Raw genomic sequence first — 20,030 nt, 5'->3', positions numbered from 1 at the left:
AGAAGGCACCGCCGCTCCGATAAACGAGCCTACTCACCGAAACACACCGAGAGCTAGTCATCTTTCATTGATGAACGGTGAACTGTGATATGCCATCCGTTGGAAAAAGGTGAAACGACCGTGGCCACGGCCGACGAGGAGGTGGGGAGGGAGTGAATGAAAAAGAGAGAACGAAGAAGAAAAAAATGGTTGTAGCGTGGGAGGTGGTCAACGAGAATGAGAAACCTCGGTGGGGTGGGGGGGTGGGGTAGACAATTAATGACACGTCAAATATCAACGTGTGCGTGTGGCTGAAAATAAAAGAGGCAACGGTTGGCCTAAAAATAACGCTCGAAAAGTAACGTAAAACCTTTCGTCGTAATAAATTCCGTATACGAGCTTGGATATTCCTCGGGGCCTGAGTCCGCGTGGACTTTCATATCATTTTACAATGCGAAATAACGAACTTCATTTTCGTAAATATCATCACTGAACTCTTAACACGTTCGCTGCTCACGTCATCCACGTGCGAGCGACAGGACTTATCACCAAGGAACTAAATAAATTAATCTATTGGGTTGTCCGGAAAGTCCATGTCGATTTTTGGTAGGTGGTACAGGTCTGAATGTATCGAAATGGTTGAAAACAAATAATACATCCCCTAAAAGATGGAAGGGTTGTGGAACAAAGTGGCACTTATGTAATTCCATAAATATATATTAAAATTCAAACGTGTTTTTGAATGTTTCTTAGAAATTGCCACGAACTTTCTGGACAACCTAATGGATAGGATTTATGAGTTTTGATCAAGTTTTGAGAAATGAAAACTACCCCGAATAGTGAATCGCATAATTGCCAATTATACAGGAACGTCACTTTAGCCACGTGGAAATTTTCGAGAATGCGAATCTGGCAGTGAACGTGTTAGAAAAAAAATATGTCGATTTGATCTGGTTACTTAACTCGAGTCTAGCAGGTTAGTTTTTATCGCACTCGTAGAAATTCCTCCGAGCAATAAGGAAACGAAGATACATTATGGTTTCTACCGATAAAGAAATATTTAAAATGCACGCAGTGGTACGTCAGCCGTTTATGACGTGGGACGAGACACGTTAGGATGGCTCGCGATGGTCCACGTAAAGAAACACGAACCAGTCGTATCTCGTCCTAATATCGGAATGCGACGGCGCACCGGAAGTCTTAAAAACCCTTATCTCGAAACGTTCCTGGTAACGTATCATCTTCTTCTTGTCCTGTTTTTCCTTTCTCCCTGCTTTCGGTGAATGATTATCGGACTCCCCCGGATGGCTCGCCACGAAAATTAGCTTGTAAATATACCAATCGCTGCGTGCCCACTTTATCCACGGGCAATTAGTCCGTACATTATCCTCCAAAAGTTTGAGAGTCGTGACGGGGAAGAATTTCTTCAGAGGATACTCCCTTTTGTTGGGCCCCACAAAAATCACCAACACTCCGCTCGGATGATAAATCTTCGAATTAAACGCTCTTTTCTAATAACGCGGTACGATTACCTATTTCTTTGAAAATTTATCGATATTGGTGTCGGTCATTTCCATCGGGCCCCTTTTGTTTTTCTCAACGTTCGATTATTGAACAAGAAATTAGATAATAATGGAGTAAGAAATTTACAAGTTTGGAAATCCAGATGAATTCACACGTAAACACCGTCCTCGCCGTAAACATTACTTGGATCGTATCGCAAATACTCCGTTTTTATCCGTGTTGCTAGTAAAGCGAGCAGATCCATCCCCTCTGGGATATTTACAGCCACTCGAGGAACGAACGCGATCTCGCCGCGTTAATTCCATGATCTCACAGTCTCAGAATTACGGACTCGCGAATACCATAATTTGCTTAATTCTTCCTACGTATGGCCGAGATTTCAGCTCGTTTCCGCGAAGGCTATGAATCTGATTTCATTGATCCTTTCGTTTCATTCCACGGTTCTCGTTCTTATCACGGAACACAAAATCACTCCCGAAGAAATTCAAAAGCTCCCGAGTTCCCATCGTTAAATTCGACGAATAAAGAGCCGCGGAGAGTTCAGCGATCGACTGGCTCCAAACGAAAACAAGAATTCTTCATTTGTTTATCCACAATGACGAACGTCCACTCGGCTCAGTTTTGTTTAGGATAAATATGGTGAGTCAGCAGTGACCCACGTGGCGAGGAACGCGTCGAGTTAATTTTAATTTCCGCTAGACACACCCGAGATTCGATGCTAAATTTAACCCGGGCCAGGGTTCTCTCGATGGACGTGTCGATCGAACGATGATCGAGATTCGAGATCGCAGGGGACAACTCGTTCGTAGGTGCGTTTATTTCTACGTGTCGCGTCTCGTCTCGTCTCGTTTCGTCTCGTGGCACAGGCCAGCCGAATCCGGACGGCATGCGTCACTAGTTATTTCTGCGACCCAAACAGACACAAGCTTACATGCATAGCGTTCCACTGTATTTATGTTACGGTGACAGTGGTTTATGTTTTACCCTAATATTTTGTTTTCCTTCCAAGTACGGAACTCCGCTCGCGCCCTATTTGAGAATGCCGCGACGCGAAACACTCTCTTTCGAGTTGCACGAGCATTTTTCCCGGGCACCTCGGTTATCTGAAATCTCATTCGTACGTAGAAATCGTCTGCGACCGATTTTAAAAGGTTTTTCGGTTTCGAAGTAATTAACAGGCTCTAGTCACATTTATTATTAACACTAAACAGTTGTTACACGCGGTGTATGAATGATGTGTATAAAGTATTAACCACGTGAAATATTCTTGCGTTTAATGGAAACAATTGTTTGTAACATTAAACATTTGTCTGATCACGGTAGAAGTAGGTTAATTACTATTCCATTCTTCTTCTACATCTTCAACTAATTCAACGACCATTTTTATTGTCTCAGTATGCTGGAATTCGAATTGGTCCCGTGGTGAAGAAGGACGTCATGAAGGCGTCCATTATGTTGGAGCACGACAGTCAGTAAGTACATTATAAAATAAAGTCGTTCAACCCATCCAAGTTCCCCCGTATAACTTCGGTTGTAATTTCTGCTCTTAGGTACGCTACAATTCTCGCGTTCGACGTGAAGATCGAGAAAGACGCCCAGGAATTGGCCGACTCCCTCGGGGTTAAGATCTTCCACGCGGACATTATTTACCACCTCTTCGACAAGTTCACCGCTTACAGAGAGGAGCTGAAGCAACGCAAGCGGGACGAGAACAAGCATATCGCCGTGTTCCCGTGCAAACTTCGCGTCTTACCTCAGGTACGTTATCAGATTCGTCGGTGAACGTTCGTGTCCCTTTTTGGTTAGCTGGAACAGAACCGAGTCGTTGTCGTTAACACTCGAGTAAGCAATCTCGCGCCAGTAAGAGTCTTCGTGGTAAAATTCAATCATCTTTTTCTTTTTTTCGAGTGAAAATGTCGGCCTCTCCTCGGGTGGCGGTCACCGAGCGATAGCTCAGAGTCCGCCTCCCAAGGCCTACCCACTAAAAACTCTCGCCCACCTAAGCTTGGAGGAAGGTGGCTGGATCTCGCGAGAACTCAACGGGACAAAAATTCAATTATCTTGGGATAGAAAATGTTTGCAAACATAAGAAGTACCTGATTTCAATTTAGTCTTTGTTCTATAAGAAGCTCGCTTAATTCCCTTAAATTTAATTAAAAAGGCCAGTCAGGCACCAGCAGGTAACGCATTCCACTGGGAATACCTACGTGTGCCTACTCAGGGGTTAACCCTTTGGGTGCACCGGTAGGTCGACCTGTGGGCGCGGTGAACATCCACAGGCGTTCGACGAATATGGTCGGATAATGGCGTCCGTGTGATTTCCGTACACGGCGTACACGTTCTTGGCACTTGGGTAACCGATCCAGGAGATTTACGCTTCTCGATGAATCACCGAACGCCCTAATCGGGAGATCTACCGCGGCGCTTAAAAGAGCCCTCGTCATCCTGGTTTTTCGAATCGAATTGTTCAAGGATGACGTTGCAATGTTTTAAAGAGTCATTTGGAAAGATACTCCGTTAGAAATGGGTTCCTTAAGACTCGTTTAATCGAATTAACGGCATAGGGAACTCTCTATTAATTCGTTAAGTCGATTTTGAAAAATTATCACCTTATAGAGGATGACAAGGCGAAGGCCTTTTACATTTACAATTTTCTCGTACGACGTTTAGTTTCGAAAATAAAAATTCGAATTCTAGAAACTCGGTTACGTTTTAAAATATAAATCGGAGTTGTAACTTTTCAATGCTTATTTTCGAAACTAAACGACATACGAATAAACTGTAGATGTATAAACGTTTCGTACGATCACTCTCTGTAAGGTGATATTTTAAAAAAAATGTCCAGATCTAAAAATGAACAAATATTTGGGCATTCTCTGCGGTTCCCCCTCGATCTACATGATTTCACTAGTACTTGAAAGGAGGTTAAAAGCGGCGAGACGTCGCATTCGAAGTGGCGTCCGCGGACGGATATCGTTCTGAAAGGCCACTCGTTTCTATTTCAGTTCATCTTCAACTCCCGAGATCCTATCGTGATGGGCGTAATGGTCGAGGCCGGAATCGTCAAGGAAGGAACCCCCCTCTGCGTGCCCAGCAAAGACGTGAGTATTTTTATAGAATTTTTGTTGCGCTCGTCTCCGATACGATTTCGCTCGCGGCCAGCCACGAATGCATCGTGCGTTATCACGAAATGGCTCCGCGTTCTATCGCGCCGCGGTGGAATACAAATAGAGGGGAAGTTCTCGTCGTCGTGCGAGCATAATTGCATCGCGAAAGAAAAAAGAATAGAAAAGAAAAAAAAAGGAGAGGTCCTGGTCGAGAATTGATTTAGCAGTCCTGTCACGGTAGTCGAGCCGCCCCTTCGCCCTCACTCGCGGCTTTGAATACGATTATCAGCGAATTCGAGTCGAATCCTTAAGGGGCTCCCGCGCGCTCTCGATGGCGTGCGTTTGCTAGCGCGTAGGTGAACTCGTTCGTTGGTTGGTTCGTTCATGGGGAAATAGCTGGCGATCCAGTTGGCCGTCGATCGATCGCCTCGATCGCGCGACCGAATGCATATAAAACCACGTCGGTTTCCTCGACTTTCTTTCTCATTCTCGTAGGTGTGACCACCGTTAACACCGAACGTACCAAGCGGACTCAAATGGCTCTTGAAAAATTTACTTCAAAGTTGTACGTTCATCGTTCTTTCTTTCGTTCATCTGACTTTCTAGATTCTTTGCGTACCTCACGTGCCACGAGGGCTGCTTTCGACACCCTACGAAATTTACGTATTTCTCTGGAGTTCTTCGAACAGAGATCTAGATGAAATTTTTGTGGGTTATTCCGTAGCAGTAATTAAGTATCGCGTGCAAAAGGATTTGTGTCAACGCCTCTTCATTTTAGAGAAGAAACATAAAATAGTTTACGAGCGATTGGGATCGATGTAAATGGTTCTTGTAACTTTCCTTGTGAAATTTGGAATGGGAACACTTAGACCTCCGTAAATCTATCGTTAAACGAAGAATCGTAGATGTACCGGTGCACCAGAGTGGTCGAGGTTCTTCCTCGCCTTTTTCGAAAATTCGAAGGGATTATCGAGTCGGTCCCATCGCTGGTCTCCTTCTCTTTCTCGTAGGAGTTGAACTGGTGGGTAGCCGTTCTTTGCAGCCTCGCCTTACGCGGTAGCACGCGAACGCTACAGGTTGCCTAGCCTCGGAGCCCGTAGGCGTCGCGATGCCATTAGCAGCCTGCAAATTCCCGAGTAAACAAAAATTCCCAAGTATACAATCTCGTGAAATCCACCCACGGCGAGTCGCGGCCCCGAAATGATTTACTAGGCAAATGGTTCGCCTCCGAATGGACGGGGACTGGTTGACTTGATCCTTTTTCTTTCCAATCGGACTTGGAGCTTCCTAATTTCACGTGTAAACTTCCCAATGATTTCATCTCGAACGAATAACGATCGAAGATATTGAGCGTAGGGTACTTTGACGAGTTTAGTTGTCCACTTAATGGTTGCGTTATTATGCGTACTCCTCGGGATAGAAAATATAGAATATAAATATAGAAGGATAGAAAAGTAGGTTCCTGAGGGAGGGGAGGTACTTCTGTTGCTGGATGCAGGGAAATAATATCGGTGTTAGCGACTGGGAGCACCGTGGAGTTGCTTTCGGTCGCGGTTACGTTTCGAATGCAAATGGCGGCATAAATTATATCCGATTCAATAATGTCAAAGCCGTATGTGGGTGATAGCGACGCGTAAAATTCGTGTCGGGTCTGCACGGCATCCGCGTGTTGTCCGGCTGCGTGTGCAACGAGCATTTCTCGCCCGCGCGTAGAAAGCAGCTCCGACCACGTTGTTGGCCCACGCGTCCACACTTCTCGCGGCCCTACCCTGCTGCTTCGTTGCATTTTGGCCTTTCTTAAAATTCAACGGAAATTCCACCGCTAGAAAGCGCCCGAATAGTTTTCATCGCCCCGTCGAAAGCGCTTTTGACCCTTACAAGCCTGACTTTCCAAATTAAATTTAATAAAATATCAATGTACTTATTACAGTAGCCAGATAAAGGGAAAATGTAATGCCAATCCTAGATCGTTATATAGTTTCTAACTGTACAAGAATACAATTTTCGGTTCACGAGTATTTTCATAAGTATGCCTAGCACTGAAAGCGTCGATGCAATCGGTATCGCGATATTTGTTTCCAAGAATTAAATTTGAAAATTCTTCCGATCACTTCCAAGCCACCCCGTACATGGACTTAATCGACTTAGCGTCGATACAGAAGCCGGTTATGCAACAAAGACCGCGCGAACGCCTCGGTGAATAGAGAGCCGGTCGGTATCTCTTGTCGCGATACTTTTTATTGGCAAACGATGATCCAGACCGGATGTCGGATATCACGAAACCTAGTTGGCTTAGGTCAGGTCTGAACTCGTCGCGCCGAATGGATCTCCGCGCGTTTGCACGAGATGGGAAGAGAGCCGAGATACGAGAGTCTCGTGAAAGGAAGACGCGAGCCATCGCCCAGAAAAAGACGCGTGGCACGCCTCGTACGTGATTCCGCAAGCGTTGCGCGAATTTCGTTTGTCCGATTCGTTACGGGCCACCGTCGAACGAATTCGATACGAGAAAGCCGCGTCTCGACGACTGAAAGACCGCGCGGTTTGTTGAAACTTTGCGTGCCGATAGATTTTGCTACTCTAGGTAAGACAATATAGCGTGAAAGGCTGGTAGGGGTGGAAACTCGGTAGTTACTCGAATATTTAACACGTCGTCTGCCAGACGAATAATCGTTAAAATTTCTACGAGGCTGAGATATTGTTTCTATGCAATTAGAAATTATATAAATTGACAGACGAAAGACGAATCGATTTTCGAGGAACGAAATCTATTACTGCGATTGAAGTAATTTCCTCGGCATCGTTATCGGGCGTGTACGCGCGTTGCGCAACGGCCTCGATAGGCGCTTTAACGTCGAGCGGAAATCCGGCGGATTCTTTTAACCTGCCGTTTTCTTGCCGTTCCGCCATTCCTTTTCTTCGTCTTATCCCTTTTCCTCCTTCTCTAGCCACCGCGATTCATCGCTACAACATTTTTTAACCAGAAAAGATTACGCAACGTTAAGCACGTAAAATCAGTGCTAGATGAATCTTTTCAATGAAAACCTCGAACATTTTGAAAAGATGGAATTAAGACGACAACTAAAAGATGGGAAAAGGTTATAGAAACGGTATCGTTGATGCGTTTATGTAAAGATAAAACGTAAATATTAATTGCTTTCGTCGAAAGTTCCAAGTCGAATCTGCTGGGTGCATTGCTCGGTGTAGATACGAATCCACGCAGTGGTGGAATGGCTCGTCGGATTAATTGTAACCGTCGAATCCATCGACGCAGCGATCGTTCCAGGGTATTATTTTAATACGATAATGGGCACGGGGCATAATTAGCGGAACTAGCGGCGTTACAGATTTAAACGCGACTTCCCGTCGGTCGTCGGTTCGACGTACGACGATAATTATATCAAGGAAACGCGAAGGAGATTTTCGAGCCGCCACGAATTATATTCCCGTCCGTCCCGAGCGAGTGACAGGAACTAGAAACTCCGTGGTGTGTGAGTCCCCTTCCGGCGGAAGGCCGCTCGTAACGTTCTTCCTTTCTCCTCCCCTCTCTCGTTTTCCTCCTGATCTATCTCCCCTCGCCTCTCCGCCTCCATCTCTTCCCTCTAATTCTATCTCTATTTCCCTAGCCCTCCCTTCTCCTATCTCTGTCGCTCTATTTCTTCCCATTATCTCTTTCTTTCCAAGCGCGTGCGCTGCTCCCGTCTCAGTTTATTCAACAGGTACCGAAACGTTTGTAAATTTATTCGATCGCGAGTAGAAAATTAAAGCGTCGGAGAAGAGGATCGTCCAAGCGGGAACGCTTCCCCGCGAGGGAAGCTAATTAACAAGCACGCGAACGAAACGCGATACGTACGTACCCGTTCCCACTATCGTCCCGTAGTCCTCTTGGTCTCCATAAACATGTTTCGGAGGCCAAAAAGTAACTCAAACAAGTAGAAAATTTGTTTCGCGGTTGCTTTGTAAAGTCTGCCAAGTTCGCAGCTCAGCCGTTTTCGACGCAAACTTAACTACGTTCCGACCAGAAAACATGGAATTTTTCATAATTTTTGGATGGCTCGATTGGAATAGTCGATCCTCGCGTCGCTTAAGCAATCTAAGCGCGGAGGAACGTCATCGCGAGGAATAGAAGTTCTCGAGGGTGCGCGACGGTTTCGAAACGTCGAATCGTGGGACAACATTCTGACAGCCGACCCGACGCGCAAAAAGAGTAAGAACGTTGGCTAATATTAGAGAAAAGGTCGAAATCTGGAGAAGAAGGACCCGCGGGCGGATGAGGTGCCCGGTCTTCTCGAAAGAGGAACGGAAGGAAGCGGAAAAAAGGCAGGAGAGGAACGTGGGTACGAAAACGTTTCGAGATCGATTCATTATACCAACAAAATGTCTCTCTTTGTTAAGCTTCCATATCTAAAACGGTCCAAGAACGTTATGTTCAAGAAAAATGAAGTTCAAGGAACAGGAAAGATCCTAGTACATACATTTCTCGTTCTCTAGAAGTTCAGTTTCTACTCGAAGCGACGCTGCCTAAAGGGTTAATTGAGTTTGTTTTTTACGACAGAATAAAATGAACTCCGCCCCAGGGTGAGGGCCTGCGGGGTTAATTTGCCCCTATTCTCACGCAAATGGCCGCAATTTGTACGCGTAATTCAAAACAAATTTCCTCACCCTTGCGCGACGTCCAATGGAGAAAGAGTCGAGGGGGATGGCCGTGGGGTTGAAACAGGCATACGTGGGAGAGCGTATCTACGTTTAGAGCGTCTACCAAGTGATAAACGACCGGAAGGAAGCCACAGGCGTTTCCACGAAAGTTACAGGCAAGCCGGAAGGCCGAAAGACGGGATGTGGTTGGTGAGTAAGTGGCGTCGACGCGTCAGTGTGCGAGTATTCTGCCCCGTTCCAGCTTCTCTCTCTCGTTTCGTCGTGGTTCTCTAAGTAGGCAGCTGGTTAACGTTGCTATCGTAGCGAACGAACGAAGAAAAAGAGGAGAAATAGCCGGGGAAAGAGCGATAAAGAGGGCGGAGGAAAGACGACGTGCGGGAACGAGAGAGGAACACCGTTCGCAGCCCGGATGTCGAGTTTCCAATGTCGAGTAGATCGTTTTACCCGGGCTCGCGATTAATTTTGCCAACGGCGAATACCGACGGTAACCGTCGCGTCGACGGAACGGGCCAAATCCTCGAAAGAATGCTTATCGTGCGATTTCGGAGCGTCCCAGTTCCTCGAGTTTTAAATATCCGCGATTTAAACGTTGCCTTCGATTTCTGGGAATCGATCTTCGACGAATGCCCACGGAAACGCGAAATAGGAGAGTCGCGAGGCGACGCGAGGGACACGCGCGTCCAGCGAAACTCTCCATTGAGAGAATTCTTCGCTTTTTGGTTGTGGGATCGTGTTTGTCTACGCTAGAACCGGCTAACTAACGAGTTATCTCTTTGGTATTATACTTCTGAACTTTCGTATTATGTTGGCATGCGTACTGCGATACGCTCGTCGTTTAATGTATCTTGGATCGTTGTACTTGTAATGTTGATACATTGTTGACCGGCAATTTTACACAAAAGCGACTTGGCGAAAGCGAAATTAAAACATTCTGAATAAACTCCAATGAACTTTTTACCAACATAATGAATTTTTTTTTTTTTTTTTTTAAATTATTTATTTATAATGGTCGCATGAACAGCAAGGTCGTTAGCGACCACGGTATAACGCATAGTTATAAATTAATTACAAATTAATCGCACATGTACAATAGTTAAACTTTGTTATATAAGTCTACACTTTTTGAAAATAAATGAGTCGCGGTGATATTTCTAAGACTGTTAAGGCAGTCACCGAGATCTGTCGGAAGTATGAAATCTAGTCGTTTAGAACGGAACATTGGGCAGTCAAGTAATACATGTTCAATAGATAATTTAACATTGCAGGAATTACAGATCGTAGGTGGATTTTTAGTAATTTTTTAGACATGGTTAATATTTGTGTGGCCGATTCTAAGTCGCGTAATAACAACCTGATCCTTCCCGCCGGTAATATCGGGGCATTCGTTATTAGAGACATCTTTTCTTATTTCAAATAATTTGAGTGGTGGTGAGCTGACTCAATATTCGTTCCAACAATTTTTAATTCTTATTTTCAGTTCCCTGATTAGGTCAACATAACGAACTTAAACGAAATATTATACATAGATATCTCTCAGATACCTATAACGTTTGTTTAAATCGGTCTGGGTTTCATAAACTGAGATAGATAATAGAAGTGCAAACACTCGTGACCGGTCAACAATGTGTTAATACGAGGTAATGCGAGAGGTCGCGCGTGCTGCCGGCAGGTACGTCGAAAAATTGGAACAATGGTTCCGTAATGAGGAAGGCAGACGGACGACGCGGTAACGACAGTAGAAATTGTCCGTAGCTGGCGTGCATCGAGAGTAATGCGAGCACGGAAGGGTTAAACGCGCCATAAATCAAACGTCTAGCGCGTGCGTGTGCCCGATGCGCACGACAGATTAGATATTAATTGAAATATCAAGCCGAGTGCATAGTTCGTGACGAGACGAGCGTGACGAGCCGCGATAACGGCGAACCGTTTCTTCCGTCGCCGTGAGCGTGGGTTGTCGATTCGAGAGGGCTTTCAATCTCGGATCGAGCTCGCTTGTTTTCCACGGGAACGGAGTATCTCCGAGGTGAGTCGGTATTTCACGTAGGTTTGAAAATACTCGCGGTATCCGCTGGAGCAGAGAGCGCGCGAGAGAGAGAGAGAGAGGGAAAGAGGGAGAAAACGAGCGCACAAATCTCAATTTGTGCATGCACTCAAAGCAGCGAGCCACGCCGACGACGGTTGGCTGTTAGCCGCTCAGGCTCGTACAAACTATAAAGCTTTCTAAATCGGTGCGGCACACGAAAATAGACTTCCGGTTCCCGTCTCGCGCGTTCGCTCGCCGCGCCGCGTCTGCTACCGAGTATGCCAACACCCCGACCCTCTTTCCGTCCACCCCTCGTCCCGCTTTCCCCCTTCGGCCCTGCTCCTCTTCCTTTCTTTGCTTCTTCCACGGAAATCCATCCGAACCTGAGACACGTGGAAATCAACATCCCTCCGCGAGCAGACTCCCTCTCGAGCGCACCCTTCCGTAACTGTTGGCGAACGTCTCGTTTTTGTGATTTTATTTTCGAGAAAGCAAACCGGGGAGGAAATACTCCCGCGTTTAGGCGTTGTCCACGTTGACGCGCGATATTTTCTGTTAGAATTGTATTTTTATAAAACTTTATTTTCTAAAGGATTGCAACGTATATAAGAATGTTAGAGGAAAGATGTCCGAAATTCACGACGACCCGTACCATTTCACTTATTTTCGACGGACCGAGGATCGTCGCTTTCTGTCCCTGCTAGGACTCCACCCCTCTTTCTGCTTTAAGGAAAAACAGACCCTTTTCCTCAAGACCCGAAAGTGGCAATCGTTGCGTTCCAACATTTTCATCGTCTGTTTTGTAGGCTGAAAAAACCACCATATATCCCTCTTTATACGAACGTATCGAGCAGGGTGGATCGATCCTTCGTTTCTCGATCTAGACGCGCACCTAACAGTTGGGACGAGGCTCGTGTGCAACGAGAATCGCGAGTCGTCGAAGGGCAATCAGTTTTTTTTGTTCGCGGTAATCCGATCGGATCGATGGGATCGAGATAACTTCTTTAGCGGTTGCTCGCGATCGCTGAGGCTGCGTATCGAACGTAATCGCGCTGCGGCATCGAGGTTAATCGTGCGTCCATTCGAGAATGGTGGCCGCTCGCTAGGAGAAAGATCCTCGGTAATCCGTTGATCTACATATTTCAGAGAATAAGGAAAACTTTGTGACGGCTGTGTTGCCGCGAGCAGAGCCGACGTTGAGCAACTTTGCTCGCTCGTTGTGTCATTCGTTTTTCTTACATTTTCGACTCCATCGATCATTTTCCGACTTTCCTGTATCCACTCGTATTTCTTTAGATGACGAAACCACTGTTCCCAGCACCGAATCTCAGAACTGTCTCGATCGTATTTTAAAACGAGTCTGTCGCGACTTGTGTAACGAAATGAATGCCGATGAAAAAGGGGAGAGATCGTTAGGTAGATCGATAAGTGAATCGATAGGTGTAAAAGATATTCGGTGACGTAGCGACTGTCGAGTACGCGCTGTTAGCTCGACATAAATTTCCGCCGTTTCCGTCCCACTCCTCTCTCTCGACGCATCGTTCTCTCTATCGTTGAGCCGCGATACACGTTCTTCGAGTAAATCGGTTGCGTTGGCTTCGCTAGCATCGCTTCACTATACTTAGACCCATTCAGAACGATGTCCGCTTTCGAATTCGGCCGTCGGGGGACGGGAGCGTGTTCCGTGGCACGTTTCTTGGCGACCGTAAACAAGGGAATCAGGCTGCAAGCGCTACTATATCCACTCCGAATCTCCGTCCAAGATAACACATTTAGTACCAGAGCCTGTGGCAATAAGCTTTTGCTACAACTTTTGCAATTTTACACATTTCTCAACGGCTTTCTCTCTTTATTTCAAACCTGGAGGTTCGAGAACGTTTGCTTCGGTTTGTTCGTTTCGATCGTTGCATTTTTCATTTTTACCAATGAATTCAATCAAAGTGTTCCGATGTAAATGGATGAAAGTTTCGATGAAATTCTTCTAATTGCACGGTCGTGCACCAAGGGCGAAGCAAGGCTAAGTGAATTATTCATCTCTAAATTTGAACTCGTATCGTGGCGACGTGGAGTCACGCGGGCGGCCAATGGCTCTTTGTCAGGCTCGCGTCGATCACGATAGCTTAATATGTAATGCCTTTAAGAGCCTAATTAATACAGGAAGCAAATATTTTTATGTACCCGGTCGAGTGCTCTCTTCCGGACGGGAAGAATGACGCTAATCACCGGATATATCGGGCGACAAACGTCGGTATTCATCAGTGGCGTGGTTCGCTACCGGTTACGAGTATCAGCGTATCGCCGCACGATGCACGAACCAGAGATAAGGAAGCCAGAAAACGTTTAAGAGCAAAGCGAAATCACGAATAATTCGCGATTATAACATAAAATGTTACTCATGGAATGGCAGAATTATTTTTTAATCGGTCAGCTGTAGCGTCCTCTTTCTAGTCGTCAAACGCAGAGGAAGTTAAAATATCGAAGCGGTTAAAATATCGAATTGTAATATAGACCTTACTTTATTCCTGCTTGTAACGTAGACAATGATTTTCGAAACACACGTGCTCGTTAATACGGCTCGAGGAAGATTCGCTGACCGTGTCTATTGTCGCCCTTGTACGGACACACTCACACGCAAAGCGGGTACACATACGCTGAAGCATACACGACCATGCTCGTCCTTACAGAATCAAAGAGACGATGTACATGAACATACATGTATAGACGAATATAGTCGTCATGATACAAAACACTGACTGGTTAATCACCAACTGCGAACAGCAACATCTTTTTTAATCTGGCACAGTGTTTACATCATACTGATTCACTCATTTCGACCAAAATTCGTATTAAATTTCTATGACTAAAGAGAATGAGAATTTCGGTATAGTTAAGAGTAGCAACGGGGATACGCACAAGTTTCCTGCTTGGTTACCTTCGTAACTGTCCGTTTTCAACCTCGATTTCCCGCAGTAATCGAGGTGTGCCACTCTACTCAACGATTGTAAAAATTCTCCACTCGGGAAGGATGAACGAGAACAAGCGAACCGAGTAGAGAGCACCGTGGACCGGAGACGCGTACTTTCTCGGGACGCGTACAATTATGTATATATGGTAATGTCGTCAGGTGGGACTCGACAGAGAGTGTCGAAAATCGGACGATCGCAGCACCATAAAAGTAACGAGGGAGAGAGAAACGGGAGGAATATGGGAGACGAGAGAACGCTGAGGGGACGAACCTCTCGTGGATTCGCCTGTCGAGAGCTGGCTGGGAACGCGAACGTGTGGGCACGTTGCTCTTTCGGCGTGGGTTTCGAAACACACACTCGGGCATATTCGACCGGTCATTGTCCATCGATCGACACCGTCTGTTTGCCAAACCTTTTCATTCGCTCGGTGGCTTCCCCACTTTCTCTGATAAGGGAACATTTATTCCGTTTAGGTAGCTCGTGGCGTCAGAAATTCTATGGGTAGCTTGAAAACATACTATCAGGACAACGACAGAGTTAAACTGCTCTCCTCTGTATCTCGCCCGAAAAATAAATCAGGGAACAGAATCGCTAATTGCAGGCGTCGTTTGGAACGATAAGTGGCAATCCGCGCTCGGTTTCCATGCAAACTCGCGTCCGGGTTTATCGCCCACTTGGCGCTCGCGCAGCTGCAGGTGTGTTACGGCAATAACAAGACTCGAAACGACACGTCCGAGCTTTCTTGTCCCTGGGCGCGTCTCTACAGTGTGTTCCTAGATCTCGAGACATTCCCACGAATCGAATCCGCGACCGACTCCCACGAATCCTCCCAGAGTCCTCGCGCAAAGTCCAAGAAAGATTCCTCGATCCAAAGTCGAGATCCGTCGTCGCGGATGGAGAGGCGAAAATGTTCGAAAAACTCGGAGACCGCTACGTGTAACGTCGGCCCACAACATCCAGCGGCCTACGTAACAGCGAGCGTATCTGCCTACTCGGTCCACAACGATCCTCGCCAGGTATTCGTGGCGAAAACGTACCTACGTCCGAGTGCCGGCCCTGACGACGCGCAATGCTCAGGTACTCGGTTTTCTCTCGACTTCCGGTCGCAGAATGGAATGCATAGGCGGAGCTATGCCCACGCAAAGAGACACGCGCTGATCGTACACGGAGAAAAGACGCGTGGACGCGAAAGGAGATTCGTAGTCCGTTTCGACCGGGTAAAATTTTCTGGACTTCGAGAAATCGGCTAACGAAATAGACCAGGCCTGGCCAACTGAAATAGTTTCACGAGCCACTTCGATGACGCGTAACGATACAGCGGGCCGCATTTTAGGTAAAAAGAGTTAAAAAATACCATTAACATTAGGTTAAAAAATATAATACATACCCATACAAAATACCTCTCACCGTCGTTGTTTCACTCTCCTCTATTACTAAGAGCAAAAATGTGTGGATTGCTTCTTTATGCATTTATAGGAAATTTGAAGGTGCTGGAAACTACAAAATGCAAGCAATATGCAAGACTATAAAAAAAGATTGAAAGTAAAGTTCTTGTTATAATATTTGCAGAATAAAATAAATTCCTATTTAGGTTTCATTTTTGTAGGCACGTTCCCGAAGATTTTATTTTGCATAAAGATCCGCAGTCTATTTATTACATAACTGTATTCAAATTACAAATGAACGTTACCGATGGTTGCCTATTGAAACCGATTCATTCGGTAACATTTGGCGTTCGTAGATATCAGATATAGAACTGGAGTTCGTAATCGCACTTGCGCGTTATAACAATGATACATGCAAATTTTCATTTATTTCATCTTTTTGTACACATACAACGAGAAACAAAAGATTCAATAGAAATTCAAAATCACCCGACGGGGCACACAATTTAACGTGGCGTGTTGGACAGGGCTGAAATAGACGATTAGAATAAATGTTCACGTATGTTCATTTAAACTTGTCCTTCCTTGATGATTTAATCACTCGCGAATAGTGGGTTAGAGATTCGCTTGCCTTTTTCTACCATTTGCTACACTTTTTATCTCTTTTTTTTTCGCAGTTCGTGGAGTTGGGCATGGTGACGAGCATAGAGTACAATCACAAGCCCGTGGAGTCCGCGAGGAAGGGTCAGGAGGTCTGCGTGAAAATCGAGCCGATTCCTGGGGAAGCGCCTAAAATGTTTGGTCGTCATTTCGATGAGAAAGATTTCGTCGTCAGCAAGGTAGGTTTCCCACAGTTTACCCTGAGGACGTTCGTGATGACTACGTCTCCTAAGTATAGCTACAATATACGGTAAATTCCATAAATATTCGTACCCTATATGTCTATTGAAAAAGTTTCAATAAATTAAATAATAGTTATGATATTACCAAATAAAATTTCTCATTATAAATATGTACATGAATAAGCTTACACGTGTATATATTTATATATACATAAACATATTTATACAAACATATACTTGGAAATATCAAAACTACCGTTTAATTTAAATAAATTCTTCTTCGGTAGGCATAGAAGTTATGAATATGTATCAGGTCTGACTTACTTCTTCAATATCTACGCAATACCTTTTCGTAATCATGAATTCCACACAAATTTCATCGAATCGACACCAATTACTCTCCCTAGATTCGGTACCATGTATCCTCAAACTATATGCGAATGTAACGATCTTTTTCTTTTCATATTTCGTTTCTGTGCAAACTTTTGCGAGCCTAATTCGTCGCATCCGTTCCGCGAACACGTAACACCGTGTAGCAAAGTACTAAGTACAGTCGGTGCGACGGATGCAGAGATTGTGTATCTCGCAACGAATTCTACACTTTGAGGGATTAATTTCCGTCGCGATAACGGGACGTTCCGCTTAAACCGGACGTGGCCGCGCAAAACGCAACACGAACGCGGCACGTTTCGTCGCATGGTACAAAGAGGCAACGGAAAAAAAAAACAAGAAAAAGGCGGATACGACCGCGAAGGCAAACGTTTGAGCGTTTGGTGAAGCACAGCTGCTCAGGAGGAATTCGATCGACAGGTGGTCTCGGTCGTTGATGAAATTCCGCTAGGGAACCGCGTACAGAGCGTTTCGCCTTTTTTCCATCGTTCCCTCCTCCGTCTCACGCCCCCCCCTCACCCCCTCTTGCTTTCCACTCGTTGGTCGATTCGCATAGCTTTGCAATTTCATCAAAATCAGTGGCGAGCGAGACGGAAACGATCCTTATTAGTATGCGCGACTCTGGTCGAAAAAGGAAGATGCACATCCGGCAACGATCAGGCGTCCACCGTCGACTTCCGCTCTTCGCAGAACCTTCGTTCCTTTCTCGCTTCCCCTCCCCTCGCCTCTTTCTTTTCCGCCTTCCGCTTTGGATATCGACTACGGATCGACGAGCCGCATACTTCGACGGAAGCGAAAATAGGATGCTCGCGGCGTTTCGCGTGTCGTCGATCTGTCGATGTAGATCGAACTTCGTGCGATCGAAATCGAATTCGTGAGATCCGGTTGGAAAACTAAGTACTACGACTAATGTTGGATTACGTGGTTTTCAATTTTAACCTATATATCTTCTTACAGATCAGTCGGGCCAATTTACTCGAATTATATGTATACTACACACCTCGTTAATGTCTTAAACAATCCGTTTATATGCGGTAACATTCCGCGTGTTCAACAAGGGAGGCTTGTCTGCGTGAAAAACAAATAAAATCCAACCGCTTCTTTATCGTATTCGTGTTATTAAGTTCGTCTATTTAGTACATTAACGCACTTTTATTTTTGCTTCTGCAAACCTTGAAGACGACTCCGTACACGTGATCGTTAATTAAATATCTTGCAACATGAACCAAGAGGGGGTTGCTCTTCGCTCCGTGGTATTATTACTAAAATAATTGTATAAATTTCGATTTGCATCTTACAAATTACTACACGAACAATATTAATTATATACATGTTTTTATAATTCTACGATTTATGTATGGCGCGAATCAAGATTTTTCCTCTTTTCATTTTATTTTTACTTTAACGGAAACGAGTAACAGGACTTTCAACGCATTTCATTTCACGCACAGATTATGTTCCTGTGGATTCGATATCTCGAGACACCGAGATTTCCGTTTGATCTGAATCCGAATTTTACCATACTTCGTTATCATTTTAACGGAAGCGTATAATAAGATTATTCAACGCTTCGCACTCACTTTGTTGCAGCGAATCCAATATGTATGAATGTACATCTACTGAATTTTCATTTTATTTAAATCAATTTTCTGATTCTCTTTTCTACTTCAACGGAAACGAATAATAGGCCGTTCATTATTCGGTGCATTTCATTTCGGACGCGCACTATGTTGCAGCGAATAATATGAATGTTGCGAGGCAAGAATTAATATCGAGGAAATTACGCATGCAATTGTGCGCGAGAGAAAATCTCCCCTCGTGTCTTCTTTCTCTGCACCGATTTTAATCTCTTCTTGTTTAGCGAACCTACTTTTTTTTAATTTCGTATACCAAGATATTTTGCATCGTCGTAATTTTATTCTAGGAGTCTAGAGTTCTAGCGTAGGAGTCCTCGACAATGACGACGCATTTCGAGAAATTTTATCTAACGAGATCGACAGTGAGCCGCTGTTTGTCCCAGGAAGTCGAACGGTGGCCTCTTCCACGAGTTCGGTGTTGAACCGTGTCAAACTCTTCTTTCCTCCCGCTCTATCCCATCCTATCCTATCCTATCCGCGCTTTCCGGTTGTGCACGCGCACTCGACGGCCTTTATGCGTGCACGGCTCGTTCTGGCTTCGGCATCTTTGTGTGCTCCCGTGGCGAGCGGAAGTCGTCGTTACCGTTCGCTTCGTAGAATCGATTCTCTGGAATCACCTTGTTCCCACGATGATTTGTAGAGCGACGATTTCGCGCTTTTTTCCAATCCACGTCCTATAGTCACTCCGAACTCTGATACCCAGAACGTTATAGAGAAACTTTATGGAAGTTTATGGAAGTTGATGCACACTTTTATCGAGTCGTAAATTATGCGTAGCAGTAGCGGTATGTACGAGTCTTCGATCGATCGAATCGGTTACCTTTGCAAGTGCTGGTGTTCAGCCTCGATTTCCTCCAATAATCAAGGCTCTAGTCTATCGAAGAAATCTCCAAAACTATCGTGTTTATCGCGAGAATCGTTGCAATGAGAAATGAAGATAAGAAAATTCTCTATAAAAACGGCCTAGTATGTTTTCCTTGTACAGTTGACAGTTACGAGAGTACAACGCAGTTTAATAGTATTACGCGAGATCTTTTCATCGTTTTCTTAAATCCCTTGCGTAATATGCAAACCGGTACTTCAAATTTCGAACCCTTGGACACGTGTCGCCTCGTTTTCGACGCGGGCTCGCCACGTGGAAGCCCGTCAAAATCGGCGATCGGTCAAGTGTGTCCTCCCCCTGTAAGTTTAGACGACTAGAATATTTAAGGAAGTCGAAAAGTTGACCTGTGAGCCCGAACCAAACGTGTTACACGCCAGAAGGGTCTACGCGCACGCGGAAGGTTGGGAAAGTCGACCTGTCTATATACTAATCCTCGCGGAGAAACGAAACGCAAAAGTTGACCGCGTTCCCGATCTCCCAGGTAGCCCGAAGAAGGCAAATCTTATTCGCGACTAGCGAACGAAGATTGTAGATTCAGTTTCCGGTTTCGCCTTTACATTCATTCACAAATCGGCGCCATTGGAATCTCTAAATCGACAGGCCTCGAACGGAGAGAGTTCACGGACGAATCTGAAATTTCT

General features: G+C 45.2%; 1 protein-coding gene across 1 annotated transcript in view; it reads left to right on the top strand.

The window, feature by feature from the left end:
* The window catches only part of LOC128884854 (centromere-associated protein E-like), a 46,128-nt gene that overhangs the window by 21,714 nt on the left and 4,384 nt on the right, over positions 1-20,030 (top strand). Inside the window, exons 20-23 of the mRNA XM_054138510.1 lie at positions 2,899-2,975; positions 3,054-3,261; positions 4,509-4,604; positions 16,315-16,476. Coding sequence (XP_053994485.1) covers positions 2,899-2,975; positions 3,054-3,261; positions 4,509-4,604; positions 16,315-16,476 — 543 coding nt within the window. The remainder of the gene's footprint in view (positions 1-2,898; positions 2,976-3,053; positions 3,262-4,508; positions 4,605-16,314; positions 16,477-20,030) is intronic.

This window comes from Hylaeus volcanicus, chromosome 2 (genome assembly GCF_026283585.1).
Source record: "Hylaeus volcanicus isolate JK05 chromosome 2, UHH_iyHylVolc1.0_haploid, whole genome shotgun sequence".
Taxonomy (NCBI): Eukaryota; Metazoa; Arthropoda; class Insecta; order Hymenoptera; family Colletidae; genus Hylaeus; species Hylaeus volcanicus.
Note: the sequence above shows the minus strand (reverse complement) of the source record. Positions and strands in the feature narration are given on the sequence as shown.